Source organism: Fringilla coelebs (assembly GCF_963513975.1).
Source record: "Fringilla coelebs genome assembly, chromosome: 1".
Lineage (NCBI taxonomy): Eukaryota > Metazoa > Chordata > Aves > Passeriformes > Fringillidae > Fringilla > Fringilla coelebs.
The window spans coordinates 48,044,575-48,060,538 of record NC_140028.1 but is presented as its reverse complement, the minus strand read 5'-3'; the positions used below and the strand labels follow the sequence as shown (position 1 = coordinate 48,060,538).

The window sequence follows — 15,964 nt, the reverse complement described above, 5'->3', positions numbered from 1 at the left end:
CTGCTAGTTTTAATAGAATTGCTTTAATATAGTTGTTTTGATAGAGGGCACTGTACCATCCTATCCTTATCTTCTATAGTGTGTAGTAAATAATTCTGATTAAGACCTCTTTGTTTAATAATTTATCATAATGTATCATTCATTTTTAGAGAAATAGACCTGGTTTGCCATCATTTATCCTACAAGACAAAGTTGTACAAAAGTTCAATCACACCTCTCTAATTTCTTAAACCACCGACAGAATGAGGCTAAGATTGGATTCAGCTGCACCTTGGCTCCTCTCTGAGCAGGAATTTATAAAGCAAGAGAGTCCTCTCTGCACCTCATGGCTCAATGTGAGGGCTTCCCTAATAAATTTTGTCTGAAACTCACACTCATGACAAGAAGGGGGCTGGACTAGATGGCTAACTTTACAGGCCCCTTCCAACCAACTATTCTATGATTCAATGACTCACTGGTGATGTGTGAACTATAAATATCCCAGGCAGGTGGAAAGAAACGCCCTGTCAGGTCATGGTTACTGGGTGATCTTTTATTATGGTCTAGGTAAGCCTTGTTTTTCCCAGTCCTGGTATTAGCGAGGCCCTATCTTTGCAGTTCTTACCTTGACTTTGTTCAGGTAACACAAAGTACAGGGCCTTCTCTGTACATGTACACCCTCTTTTTAGAGAACAGAGCAAAGCAGCATAAATAAGGAACTTTATTTATGAGCATGGCTTAAACTAGGGAGGGAGGGAGGCACTAAGTGGTCAAATCCACTAAATGAGCCTGTCTAACCTGCTACGTTTAGCCTCAAAAGACAAGGTCAACAGAGTGCAACAGCTGAACAGCTGACCTGCACCAAGATAAATTCAAGTATTTTGGTGCATCAGACGTGATCCTATCTGGTTCGTAAGGTGGTGGTCCAACACAGACATCAATTTCCAGTGCTGAAATGTTTGGTCCGTCCAGGCTCACAGAGATCACTGATGAGCCACTGTAATGGATGTGCTAGAGATGGCAGGGTGAGTGATACAGCATTTCCACTTTGCAGAGCACCTGTTTATGTACAAATGTCAGATGTGTATTAGGCAAACAAAGGCACACTTTGCATTGTGCCACAAATTCAGCTTGTAAAGCTTTAAAAAAGAGTAAGTAAAGTTTATGGATATCCACAAAGACTAATGTAAGCATGTAGTAAGAGTACCTTTGACTTTTTATTACAGTGGGGTATCACTTTCATGCAAAATATTACAGTGATATCTCTGAGCTTTTTGCAGTATTTCTTAGCACAAGTGGGAGACTTGGGCAAAGATAATATATTTTCTTACAGCCAAATACAGAAGCAGGTTTGAATTCTTGTATACCACTTAGAGTGTGGGATTAAGAATGAAGATGTAAATTTCTGCTAATGTTGTTTATCAGGACTGACTTGTATTACATACAAAGTAATCACTATGCAGCTTTGGAATTATTTTGATAATATGAAGGGACGTTTCTGCTCTAAAGATTTTAAACTATTTTTATTGGGAGGTATGAATGTGTCGCAAATTATTTTGTTTACACATCATTTCACAGAATATTTCTTTTTAAAACAATTCAGTTCAAAGCTTGATCCATTCATATGAGAGGTCATAGGATCAAGGCCTAATCAGGAAATATTCAAGAGACTAAAACAGAAGACTTATTTTTGAAAATTAAAAACTTAATAACAAGACATAGGAATATATAGTTACTGTTCATGTCTTTCTGAATCAAAACCTACCAAAATCCATTTTCTTAATCAGTGCTTGTACAGCTGTGCAAGAATAATGATTTTCTCCCAGGGCACCAGGACATTGCTTTGATATTCTGCTCACATATAAAGCTGTTAATTTTAGCCTAATTAGATAGAGGGGAGCATGACAGTAATCTTCACACCCCAAAAGGCAGTTGCAAAGGAAAAGAAATAATCTCTTTTCACCAGGGCTAAGTGCAGAAAGGGTAAGAAACATGCTGGCACTGCATCACTAGACAAAGCCACTCTTACCAGCATTTGGCAGTGCTGTGGTAACCAATGAACCTGATGATCTTAAAGGTCTTTTACAACCTAAATAATTCTATGATCCTAAAATGCCTTTGTGGCACAAGCCTGTGTTATGCCTGCAGATTGTGTGTTACAGCCTGGGTCCCCACCCTCTTCCAAATGGTTCATCTTTTAGCTGGGAACTTTCTGGGGTAATGAACTCTGGAACACAGTGTCTTAGGAGATTGTAACGTGTTACGTCATTGCAGGTTGCTAAGGACAAATAAGAGGAACTTTGGCCAACAAAGCTGATTCTTACATGGCTGAGAATTGATATGAATGGCCTCTACTGGGCCTGCCTGGCAGTACAGGCTTTGCTAGATGTAAAACAGGGAACTTACTCTGAGCAGGTTGGGGGATGCCACAGAACCCATTACAACTTCTGCCCTTGCAGCCACCCAGCTTTCCTAGGCTGGTTTTCAGATTATCAGCAGTGACTGTGACAGCGCATTTGTCTGACTGCAGACAGATACCTTCAACAGATGGTGATGGGCCAGCCAGAGGAGATTTCTAGGTATTGCTTCCTTCCTTTAAGGAAACTTGTCCAAGTAGACCTAATGTGTCATAGCAAAACACTATCCCATTGCTGCTGTCCTGGAAATAGGGCATTTTAGTCACAATACTATTTTCCAGATAAATATTACATATAAAATCGAGATGTAAAAGGCAGCAAGTCACATACAAAGTATTCCAATTCATATCTACAGTGACTTACAGGATTGGGATAAAATTAATTTGTTTGCTTATGGATTGGTTAATTTGTTGTATTTTTTTCCTGTATCTTCCTGTAATAAAAACAAATGCCAACTATTTCATTTCACAGAATCAATTACGTTGGAAAAGAACTCTGAGACTGAGTCCAATCTATGACCAAACATCAAGTGGACCAGGGCACTGAGTGCCACATCCAATCTTTCCTTAAACACCTCCAGGAATGGTGACTCCACCACCTCCCTGGGCAGTCTATTCCAGTGTCTAATCACCCTTTCTGTGAATAAACTCTTCCTAATGTCCAATCTAAATCTCCCCTGGCGCAGCTTGAGGCTGTGTTCTCTGGTCCTGTTGCTCGTTGCCTGGGAGAAGAGGCCGACCCCCAGCTGGCTACGCCCTCCTTTAGCTGGAGGGTGTGCAACCCTCCTTTAGTTGCAGAGAGAGGTAAGGTCCCTCCTGAGCCTCCTTTTCTCCAAGCTAAACACCCCCAGCCCCCTCAGCCGCTCTCCATCAGACTTGTGCTCCAGACGCTTCACCCGCTCCCTTGCCCTTCTCTGGACTCCATTTCATCCATTTGTTTTGCGGCTGGCCTCCTGTTTGATTTGCTGGGTTTTTTTGTCCTCCCACCGTTCCCTTGGTTACTTCCCGAGATAAAAAACAAACGTCTGCTGTTTAATTTCTCCCCTTCGCGTTACCACCAGCCCGGCGCTGTCCCTCAGTCCGGGGGCAGGGGCGGCCGGGCGGAGGTTCCGCCCGCAGGCTCCGCACGCCGCCGGTGAGGCCGCGGCCGCCCCGGTGACATCACCGGAAAGGCGCGTCACCCCCGGCCAATGGGCCGCCTGACGGCGGCGGAGAACCGCGGAGGACCCGGAAGGTTTCGCAGTCGGAGCGTTGCTGCCCCGCGGAGAGACCCCGCTCCTGCCGCCGCCCGCCCCTGCGTGCCCGATGGACTCGGTGGGAGTCGCTGCCGCCGCGCCCGACGCCGGGCCGGGCCCCGCCTGGCAGAGCAAGGTGAGCGCTGTGCCGGCACCGCGGGGCCGCGCCCGACGCTGTCCCGGCTCCGGGCAGCTGGAGGAGGAGCAGGAGAAGCGCCGAGGCCGTGGAGAGGGCGCTGCGAGGGGGTGCCAGCACCACCAGGGTGGCTGTCACTCGGCAGAGCGACCCGAGCGCGGTTTGCTGCTACCGGCAATTATCTCCTTGGTGGTGAGAGCTGTTGTGACAGCTTGATAACTGAGCTGCTTCCCTCCGAGGGTGTTGGAGATGAGTGAGCTCGGTTACCCCGGCGGTAGGCAGCGAGTCCCGGCTTGCTTGGTTTGTCGTTCCCGAGCCCCCGGCTCCCCGAGCGAGGTGTTGTGTCCCTGTGCGGTTTTGAGATGGCATGTTTTACCGTGGCTGACCTTCCCGGGCTCTAGGAGCCGGGCAGGAAGCCGTGCGTAAGCCGCTGCTGTTGGCTTATTCCAAGAGAAGTTTTACATAGGTTGTGTGTCTGCTTGTATGCAACCCTCCTGGGGGAGCTTTACCCCTGTCTCCAGAGGTTACCGACACAGACAAACTGACTTTTTTCCCTTTATTAGTAAGTGACTATCAACAGTTTTTCAACCCCCGTCCTCTCTATTGAGTTTATGAAACTTCTCTTTGAGTAGTTCCCCAAGTATCTGTAGAAGAGTGCTTACAAGATTACATGAGCTTATTTTGGAGCCAGCAATAGCTAATTATCCTGATTGTTGTGTTGCCACTGCACGAGTCTTGCTGACTTGAATAAAATGTTTATTTACAGTGTCCATGGGGAGCCCCTAGCACAACATCAATATCATGTTCTCTTGCTGATGTAATGAGTGAACAGCTGGCAAAAGAATTGCAGCTGGAAGAAGAAAATGCTGCTTTTCCTGAAGTGGTTGCGTAAGTCTAAGTCCTGGATTAGTGCTTTCCATAGTTGTGATGCCATCTTCTCTCTCTTGTGCATTTTCTTACAATGTGCTCAGTGCATAGCAATACAGTAAATGATTTGCCTGTTCCCTAACTCTGCTTCCTCTGATCTTCTTCAGTGAAGATGGCTTCCCGAGCTAAAAGTCTTCCCTAAATTCTCTTCTCGGTTGCTTTTCCTTCCTTATTGATGCTTTCTTGTCATTTTCTGGGACTGTTAACACAGTCTGTAAGCTATATTTAGAGAAATGTCAGAAATGGGGTTTTCCTATCCTTTTAGGAACTCTTGTCAACAGTGTACAATGTTATTTTGAGAACTATCAGGTATATCAGCTGTATCCTCCCACTACCTGAAAGCCCTAAAGAAAGGCCAAGAGCTTACTAGTTCCAAAATTGTACCAATTTTGGCTATCTTTTCCTGTGGAGCAGAACAAAGCAACACTATTTGGGATATTTTAAGCATATAAATAGGTGCATACATAAACATGCATACACCCATATGCCTTCTTTTTTTTTTTTTCCTGAAGGACATCTTAAAAATAGAGCTTAGTGCTTCTTGCTGAATGGTAAACAAGCAAAAATTTAACTAAAATTTGCATCATAAATGAGTAGCAAAGAGAAATGAAGTCATGAGCTATTAATATTTAGTGTTGGCTTGGAGAAGAGGCAGACAGCTGAGATCCATTCCTTTCTGTCAGCTCTGCATGAAGTCTGTTGTATAGAGTGGGAAAGTGGTATAAAGCAGTGTTTCTGCTTAGATTGCCGTGTTTAATTTTTAAAAAATTCTTATTTTCGTCTTATGTAGTGCTGCTGAAGGACCATTTATTACAGGAGAAAATATTGACACTTCTAGTGATCTAATGCTAGCTCAGATGCTGCAGATGGAATTTGACAGGGAATATGATGCACAGCTTCGGCGTGAAGAGAAGAAGATCAATGGAGATAGCAAAGGTACCTTCATCAGAAGGAATATTTTTGCTGTGGAGCTATTCTTGGCACTTAGCTTAAATTGGCAGAGCTGTGAGGAAGTAGCAAATCCCTGATAATCACAGACATGCTTGTTTGTTTTGTTTCTCAAGTCTCTATATCCTTTGAAAATTATCGGAAGGTGCATCCCTATGACAGTGACAGCTCAGAGGATGAGGTTGATTGGCAGGATACCCGTCATGATCCATACAGAGCAGGTATGTGACAGCTTTAAACAATACAATTTCTTCAACCAATAAACCTGAGAGTATGGCAGAGTTAAATTAGGTCTTGTTTCAATGTGAGGAGGGACACCAGCTACATTTTAAATCAGGTCACCTTAATGGGAGGTGTCAGCAGGAGGTTGGGTGGGTAACTTCAGGCTTCTGTCTGCCAGTATATTGGCTTCAGTGGCTGAATCTGACAAAATAACCAGTGTACATGGGAAGTATTGTGGGATGTGCTCATGTGTCATCTAGTTTGGATGATATTGAATACTCCTGTCATAGCATGCCAGAAATGTGTCTGACACCCCAGAGAGGACAGAAGTAAGTTGTAACATAGCCAAAGAAGCTTAGGATAGGATAAGGCTGTATTAAGATCATACAATTGAAGTAATTTATTCTGTTTTATAAATAAAATTATATTACTTTTGGGGATATTGTGGGCATTGGTTATGTTTGTTTAGATGTAAAGTTTGGTTTCTTTTTCTCACTGCTGGCAGATAAACCTACTACTACACCAAGAAGGGGTTTCATAGGAAAAGGAAAAGACATTACTACAAAACATGATGAAGTGGTATGTGGAAGAAAAAACACTGCTCGCATGGAAAATGTAAGTGAAAACTTAGGGAAACTTATTTTGTGTGTAAAACTGGAATGCTGCAGTTCAGCCAAAGAACTAATGCTTGTCCACCAGTGCTGCTGGGTAGGGTGCTGAGTTTTATTTTTTCCCTGTTGGATGAAAGCAATGCAGTCTTTGCTTTATTGGTTATTCACATTGGCAGTTTGAGTTTTGTGGGTTTTCTATTTAAAAGTAGTTTGTTATTGAGCAATTCAAGAATTTGCACAGAACTGTTTTGGGAAAACAAAACTATCAGCAAGTCTGGCACACAAGCAAATAAAACACGAAAGTTATTTTTGAAAAGGATAGATGTTGTGTCATCTTTCTTCTAATTAATTTTGTCTGATAAGGCAAGTAACTCTTTTTCAGTCAATTGTTTGACTTACAGCTTTTCAGTCTGTTTATCTTTAGTACATACCTTTCATTGTTTTTAAGGTAACTGGTGCAACTTCTGTAAATAAGGAAATGCTGCAAGTGCTATTTTTACAGGATGTTAGGTAATTTCATATCAATTTGGGCAGAACTTTGAGTTCTGAGTTTAAAGCAGTGTTTGTGCAATGTTGTCATTATGTTAAAAAAAAGTGGGTTTCACATAGGTCCAAATCTATCATAAGGTTTTCTAAATCAGAATGAGAAATTTGTTTGTGCCAACTTTTGGCATCTGCTAGTAACGATGCTTAAATTCCTCTTATTTCTGCTCATAGTTTGCACCTGAATTCCAAGTTGGGGATGGAATTGGGATGGACTTAAAGCTGTCAAATCAAGTCTTCAATGCCTTAAAACAGCATGCATACTCTGAGGAACGTCGAAGTGCAAGGCTCCATGAGAAGAAGGAGCACTCCACTGCTGTATGTTTTTAATAAAGTCTCTCTATCTACTCCTTATCTAAACTCTGCTGGGTAACTTCTTGCAACATTCCATTTTTAGTAAAACAGCTAAGCAACCTTATGTTAACGTTGCTGAAGGAAATTTTATCAGCTAGCTCTTTCTAGAAAAAGGCTCTTTGTTTGAGCTGCATTACTGTGAGAACCATGTTGAAGTAAGAGCAAGCAGCTACTGTTTTTTTCTTTTTGTCTTTCTAAACTTGTCTCTTAATCAGCTATGTTGAATAAACTGCCTGGAAGTTATTTATAGAAATATCCAGAGGACTAATCCTCTGCACTTGAACCATATGGCCCTAAATACCTGTCTTCATAACAAGTTTCAGGAGGATGAGGTGACCAACTGACCTAATAATTTAGGAATTTACTTGGTAGAATGTATGGGTGAGTTTGAAGTAGGGCCTCTGGTAATTCCTGATGTGGACTTCTTCAAATTTGTGTATTTTGCTTTGCTTTATTGTTACTTATATCAAAAAAATATAATACTTGGGATATTATGATTCATGATTTGTAAAGGCTTCTTGAAAACACTGTAGAAAGTGCTGTTGAGCCACAGTCTATATGTGCAATTAGTAAAATATTCTATGTGCTGCACAGCTGATGGGAAACTAAGAGTATTAAATCATTAAATCAGTCCTGAAGTAGATTTGCTTTGCTTCAGATGTTTATTTTGGTTTGGCTTTTTTTTTGTCCCTTCTGTCAGTTGAGAGAAATTTTATTAATATATCATTCTTTCTGCTTAGTTGAGTTCTTGTGGTATATAAATATTCTAAACTCATGGTAAAGCAAAGAATTGCTTTATTTAATTGAGTGTTCATGTCTTGCCTATTAATCTTATTGATGTCTTGCAGGAGAAAGCAGTGGATCCTAAAACACGTTTACTTCTGTACAAGATGGTCAATTCTGGGATGCTGGAGACCATCACAGGCTGCATCAGCACGGGAAAAGAATCTGTTGTTTTTCATGCCTATGGAGGAAAGTGAGTATATTGTTTGTTAGTGATGATAGCTTTAAGTACAAGAGATGATTTAAAAAGCAGAAAACACAAAAATATTTAAACATTTGCACCTTTTTTATTTCTGAGACTTAAAGGCTGTATTTGTGTATATGCAGGTAATAATAAAATCTGAAAACCAAATGATACCAACCATAAAGTAAAACAATCCCCACTTTCCTCCTTGGAGGCTGTTAATGAATGGGGACAAATCCACCATAACTTTCTGTGGAAAAAATATGTACTCTTTTTATAAAAAAGAAATCTTGAGGTTTTTAGAGACTCTTTCCACCAACCTGCCCCAGACCACAGAGCTTTTGTGAGGATCTTGGGCTACCTGAAGGTTGCCTTTCCATAGAGATTGCTCTATTGCCAGCTCTATATTTGCAGCTCAGTGGAGGTGCTGTTTGGTACTTTCAAGTTATCTTGAGAATAGTGTTGGGATGCTGCTCACTTCTTGAATCCTTCCTGCCATACTGGAAGGATTAGAGTGCATTATGGCAGCTGCCTTGTGTTTAACTGACTTTAAACCAGTGATGTTTGAGAAAGAACTAATAAAACTCAAATACAGATAATGTATTTAGAGATGTCAAGGGAGAAATTGGGAATTTTGGAATTGGGAAAGTTGGAATTGGGGAGAAAAGATGTGTCTTAACAAATGGGGAGAGGTAATCTATTTGATAAGCAACTTATAATCAAAATGCCAAACTCCAAACATTCAGATGTAAGTTTAATCATGGAATTGTTATAAACTGAAGTTGGCTTCTAAATGTGATAGAAAATTAGATCCTCTCTTATATTAAAAATTGCTCTATGTTGCAATGTATAAAAACCCAAACCCATGCATTTGCTTGCAAATATATGAATAGTTAACTTTGTTATTTGTCTTTTCCCATGAGCAGTGCAACTGAAGATAAAGTTATTCCTCCAGAATGTGCCATCAAAGTGTTTAAAACAACTCTTAATGAATTCAAGAACCGTGACAAATACATTAAGGATGACTACAGGTTTAAAGACCGCTTCAGTAAATTGAATCCACGAAAAATTATTCGTATGTGGGCTGAGAAAGAAATGCATAACTTAACAAGGTAAAGACAGAAAAAGAAAGCATAGTTACCAAATGCCTGTCAGTTTCCTGTTCTCTGTTTAAGGCAGATGCTCTGTGTCTGGGTATTTGACTTTTTGGCCAAAATAATATACAACCTGGCACAGATTGAATAAGCCCCTGGTTTTTTTACAGTTTAATAAGCTGTGTCAGCATCTTGAGTGATTTTGCAGCAGAATTTACAGGCTCATGAAATTAACAGGTTCTAGTTGTAAAAGTGATTAGTATTTAGTGAGCATTTTTAGATTAACTTATAACTTCAGAATCTGAATTTTCCTGTGTAAAATACTGTCCAGTCTATATCATTATTCCGTTTTTAATCCTTTCAAAGACTTTGTTTACTCTGGATCAGGTTTTTCACACAGCTGTCAGATTGCAAATGAGATAGCGGGAACTAGAACTTTGGGGGCTTTGAAGCTTTTGTTCTGTTTTTCTTAATCAGCATCTATTTTCTGATCCACAGAATGCAAAATGCAGGAATTCCTTGTCCTCAAGTGGTTATCCTTAAGAAACACGTCTTGGTTATGTCTTTCATTGGCCAGGATCAAGTCCCAGCTCCTAAACTAAAGGATGTAACACTTAGTAGTGAAGATATGAAAAAGGCCTACTATCAGATTCTTAATGTAAGATGATGCCGATTTCTCCTCCAGTTCTGGGTTGTATTTTCTTTTAAGGGAATAACTGTAAGGACAAATGAGCACCTATTTACTTTTCAGGATGCTTACATAATTGTCAAGATACGAAGTCCAAAGTCTTATTTTGCTGCTGTTTAATGTGTGACTTAGAATCAGTAAGAAAGTATGCACTGAAAAAAATACAATTAAATTTAATCTTAATCTGAGTGGAAAACATACTGGAATTTGATGACAAACAGATGATTAGCAGCAGAGGAATTGTGAGCAAGTAGTCCTCCTTTTACAGAAGCAGTATGTGGTTTAGAAAATTCTCTGAAGTCTTTCGGGGCTTACCAAACACTTTAATTTACAATGCTTAAGCACTCTCCAGTAGATTGCCCGCCCCCTTTTTAGCAAACCTAGAAATTGGAGAATTAATTAGAATATTGCATGGTGGATGCTTTAATTTCCTATTATCTGCTTGGTTCCTGCTAACTGTCCACTCACTATTACATTATAGATATTAAAAAACCCCAGCCAGGCAACCAGCCCCACAGCTTGGTAACCAGAGTGGTCTAGGTCTCAAATGAATGAGACCAGTGATCAACACAGCTGTGTCTTAAGTGAATTTGTGTACTGCTTAGGACTCAGTCTCTACAGCTGGGAGACTTCCTTCCCATGTGATAGGAGTGGAAATGACATGTATTTAGAGAATATGCTTATCTGTCTGCTGCACTTGGACTGCTTGGCAGAGCTGACTTGAGTTTACCAGAGTAGCTCTTCTGACTTTGCCAAAGCTAAGCTCAGTGATAAAAGCTTAGTTTGCTGGCAGTTTGGCAAAACTGCAACTTGCTGGATAGAAGTGTATTGAAGACTCGGGTAAAAATTATGTAAATTATGTGGGTGATTAGGGAAGGGTTGGGGTTGTTTTGGTGTTTTTTTTTTTAAGTCATGCTAGCAGTATTTATTTGGGGTATAGCATACTTCCTTCATTAATTTTGTTCCTTGCAGATGATGCAGCAGTTGTATAGGGAGTGCAACCTGGTCCATGCAGATCTGAGTGAATACAACATGCTTTGGCATGATGGGAAGGTGAGTTTGTTCTTAATTTGTGGGGGGAAAGCTTTATTTACTGTGAAATACTAATACAAAGTGAATTGCTATTTCTCTGTGACTACAGGTCTGGCTCATTGATGTCAGTCAATCTGTGGAGCCAACCCATCCTCATGGACTTGAGTTTTTGTTCCGAGACTGTAGGAATGTTTCACAGGTAGGACCTCCTTGTCTGACAATCTTCTGTTATGCTGCACGTTTTCTAAGATACAAGATATCTTAGATATATAGAAGATTACTCTTGCACATTTTCCATGCTGATAGTGTCCTCTGAAAGTAAAAAAAAACTGGAAAAGTAAAATTATACCACTAGAACTTAAAACTTCTTTTGGTTACGTTTATCTGTGGGTCAGCAAAAACAAAAATGTAATTTTGGGTAAATGTAGTAACTGGGGAAAGTCAAAGGAATATTTTGTTCTGTGTAGTAAAGTGTTTAATATGTGCTCTTTATATTGACTAGTTCTTCCAGAAAGGAGGCGTGGCAGAAGCACTTAATGAGCGTGAACTCTTCAATGCTGTCTCAGGTTTAAATATTACAGCTGACAATGAAGTAGACTTCCAAGCAGAGGTATAGCTTTCTCTGTCTAACAATTTAAATTTGGTTAGCTATGGTAGCTATTATATTACCTTAACTTTCCAGATTTAGTTTGTGTGAGTGCTGTGAGTAAAATTTCAGCAGTCATTCTGCATCTCTTTTTAAAACCTTGAGTATTTCAGCTTAGTACAAACATTTCCAGAAACTCAGATTGACACACCTCTCCACCCCCTTTCCTGATCTGCCTGCTCCTAAGCAGAAAAGACTTCATGTTGAATATAGTTCCCTCATTTCAGCATTAAGGCAAATCTAGTGATCTGTTTTAGTTTAAATAAAGTTGTCTTGCCTTACATACATTAAAGGTTGTACAACAAAAGGAAAATTGGGTTGAAAATAATAATTATTCTACTGCTAATTTTCATGGTTTAGATTGTAATTTATTTGAATTTAAAGTTTAGGCTAGCATTTTTAATTTTGAAGCTTAAAATCATGCTAATGTAAATATGGACTTAGGAATGTTTGGTCACTATTGGCTTTTAGTTTTCAACCTTTGGTTGTAACTCCTCAAGGCCTGCGTCCTGATATCAGATTTTAAACAGACTAGCTGTCAAACATTCCATATTTTCTACTTAAAGTAAGGGCAATGTGGCAATTCTACTCTCCCTAATTACTAATGACATTGCAGGTTTGTGCTAGTCCAGCATGGAGTAGGTGGGAGCTGGTAATTAGGTGACTCCTGGGGCAGGTGGTCAAAGTAAGAAAGAGATAAAGGGAACACAGTGCCACAGTTCCACAATCTCTGTGTCACTGGAGAAAGGCACACTTCTGTGCTTTGAGGAATACAGCTGAAGTCTTAAGAAATCATCCAGTCCTTCCTGGTGCATTTTAGTTACATAGCTTCAAACTTTAAAGGAGTGCTGCTCATTTTAGTAACTTGTTGAGAACAGATGTTTCAAGGTGTACCTGGCTGTATTTGAGCTGTTACACGTGACTGAATCTTTGAAATAGCAACATTTTACATACCTGCTCTGGCCTCAAAAGCTACTTTTTAATGCTATTTAGAAGCCTTCTGCTGCTGGCATGGTTTTATGATTTCAGCATGGTTTTATTTTTGGCTCTCTAGATTGAAGCTTTGGAGAAGATGAACGAAGATCACGTGCAGAATCATGGAAAGAAACTGTCAACGTTTTCTAGTGATGGAGACCCACCTATATATGATGAATAGCACTGAGTTTGTAGCTGGTGACGAAACAAAACACAAATTTACCGCTTCTAACTACGTTGGTGCAGTGGGAAATGCCAACTACCAATGTCAAGAGAATGGTTGGCTGGGAATACCAAAATGGAAAACACAGCAAGCATATGGTGATGCCTCAGTGGTTTGCTTTTTTTTTTTAACTTGTCCCACACATCAGGCTGGCACTGTGAGAATGGACTGTCACTACCACTTTGAACAGACTGACAACTTCACCAATTGCCCAGTTACATTAGACTAATGTAGCTCAGATGGTCATATTTTGCATGATTTAGAGCTTACATATCTTTTAGTCTAAAAAAAAATTTTCAAAATCATCTATATTGTCCGAAGTATCTAGTGGGAAAGCACACTAGAAGAGTCCCTCTCTTTTTTTTCCTAATGCAACTTGGAAAACTAATGAAACATTGTTTATGGACATCCATCCATCTCCACCAAGGGCAAAATGAAAAGGCAAACTATGCACTGCAATCATATGAAAATATTAATTTAGCAAAGTAATATATTTATAAATGCAGAAGTCTGGTCTTTTTAATTTGAAGTACAGGGAATGTGGCTCTAATTATCTCTGTAAATACTGTTGGGTATTATATGGGAAGCATATTTGAAATCCAACCAGCAGAGGACTTCCTTGGTGACATGCCAGGAAATCCTGAGTCAATGATGTATGATAAAGAGTCAGTTCAAGTAGCTTCACTCTTAATACACAAATGGTTCCAAGAGCTTGACTTAAGGCAAAAAACAAAACTATAATAATCCTGTCTCTACCTAGAATATCAGTTTGGAGCATCAAATGTTCTTACCCCAAAAATAATCACAGACAAATCTGAGTATTCTTTTTGCACCTGTAAGCAAAAAAAACTTTGTTTAGAAATAATGATGACTGATACTGGTTTCCACAGTCTATTTATTCTTAATGTCAGTCTTTTTTTTTTTTTCTTTTGAGCATCTTCTAAAAATCTACTGATGTTTCTCCAAAAAACACATTTAAAGATGAACTGATGTGGTGGGATAGTTTGGAATTAAGGAATTCTAATCAACTTCTTTTTAACTGATTTCTGGTTTCTAGTTTCTGATGCTGCTCTTTATCAAGCAGAATATAGTGATGCTACATGTGACCTCACAGTGTGCTGTGAAAGCGACTTTTTAATCTCTTTTTGTTGGAAAACTGGTGGTGAAGTAAAAATTTGAGATCATGTGGTGGTATTCTTGCATGGTTCTTTGCATCACAGAGGCCTTCATTGATCTTTGGTGCTTCACTAGAGCATTCTTAGGGTAGGACTACAGGAATTCCTTACAACAATATAAAAATGACTCTTTGGGTGGGTACTAAATGAACAATAAATGACCTTGGTTTTGCCAGTTTCATCCCAACACTTCCTTTTTCTAATTCAGACAAGTATCTTGCATTTACCCCTTACTTTTGAAATAAAGTAGCTTGTATCTTTTGGATACTTAAGTCTGTTCTGAATTTCTCAGTGAAAGTTTCCCAAAATAATGGTATCAGGGAAAGGACAGACTAGGTACTGCAAGGGAAGTGCTAACCTCTTTATGAAGACTACAAGCTGCTGTTGTCAAAGCTATCCAGATCTCCTTCAGAGGAGAAGGCTTTTTTTCAAAAAAAATGATAGTGCTATTCTTGGCTTATAACTAGTTTTAATATTCTTAACATTTGTTAGGGGGGAAGATAGAACAGTTGCTAATGCCTTAAAATGTTCTTGTATAAGGAAGTTTTTAATTGCTACAGCTATTTGCATGAAGAGAGAGGAAGAAGGCAGAAATAACAGGAAGAGAGGGGAGGGTGATTTTTGAGGTATTATTTGAAACAGGCCCCTGCTTGTATCTCTATGCTTGGGCCAAAGCCTCCATTGTTACTGTCATTTTTAATTCCTTGCTAAAATCTGTCTAGCACAGGTTTAAGAAAACCAAACATGCCCCAAATAAATGAAGCAATTTTTCTTGAGTCTAATTTACTGGGCCCAAATATATGATATACTATATATTATACACTATATAATATATCTTATATATGAATATATTTTTACTTCCAGCAGTAAAATTGGCTCAGGAATTTGCTTTGAGATTTTAAGACACCTGGGCATGTTTCCAAGTAGTTGAAAACAAGAATTTGCTAAAAGAAGCATTTTCCTGGACTCCTTTGAAATAAAATGTTCCAGGACTATTATTGGGCAAATAGAACCTTAGTTTTGAAATTGGCCTTTAAGGTTTATTACTATCAGATGAGTTGTGTGTGTTATTTACTCATCTGCTGATTTCCCCTCAAAGATACTTCAGTTTCTATTGCAGTTGTAGGAAGTCCATGCTGGTTTTTAGAGAAGTAGGAAAGGGTAAATGTCAGTAGAATTTCTTAAATTTTCACCCTGGATTAACTAAACTTCTGTCTAAAAAGCAATAAATTTTGTTACTTTGCAAAAAATTATAAACTTTAAGGTACTTAAAATGTTTGGATATACTTGTCATCTCCAGTTAACAGAATTGTTTGATGATGCAGGAGGGTTCTGCAGAACAAATAGCTTGTTGTAATTCTTAGTTGTGACTTTAGTATTTTTATGTGAAATCTCTTCAGTATCTGATGTGAAATTATGCAGGTGGACTAACTGGGTCACAAGTCATCCAGCAGTTGTTTCATGATACTGTGTTAGTATCTGGTACTTAAATTTCTGTTTCTCCCATACTAAGCTGTGCTACCATTTTAATCTGAAATTTTAAAAATTGTTATGATCTTAGTCTTTTTTTCCCCCCAGTTTTTAACTTTTCCTTTCTAAACCAATAAGCAAATACATAATTGATATTCTCACACAATTTCTAGATCATAATGTAGGGCTTACAGCTAAGGCATTAGCCAGTGCATCAACAAAAAAAACCCCATCGCTGTTTTGTTGTCCTAACTAAAATATATTCTCAGCATAAATGCGGAAGACCAAGCCAGACCTTGACTTCAATAATATTTTTATTGATT

The 15,964-nt window shown here is 39.3% G+C and overlaps 1 protein-coding gene across 1 annotated transcript; it reads left to right on the top strand.

Annotated features, from left to right (window-relative positions):
- Positions 1-3,585: 3,585 nt before the first annotated feature.
- On the top strand, positions 3,586-14,396 carry RIOK3 (RIO kinase 3; the record flags this gene model as incomplete). Its single annotated transcript, XM_084204815.1, is given in 14 exon segments — positions 3,586-3,677; positions 3,679-3,766; positions 4,533-4,654; positions 5,484-5,629; positions 5,758-5,862; positions 6,369-6,478; positions 7,192-7,335; positions 8,220-8,347; positions 9,265-9,450; positions 9,931-10,090; positions 11,093-11,173; positions 11,262-11,351; positions 11,655-11,762; positions 12,853-14,396. Coding segments are annotated over 14 exon segments (1,662 nt in total). The 3' UTR covers positions 12,955-14,396.
- Positions 14,397-15,964: the final 1,568 nt, after the last annotated feature.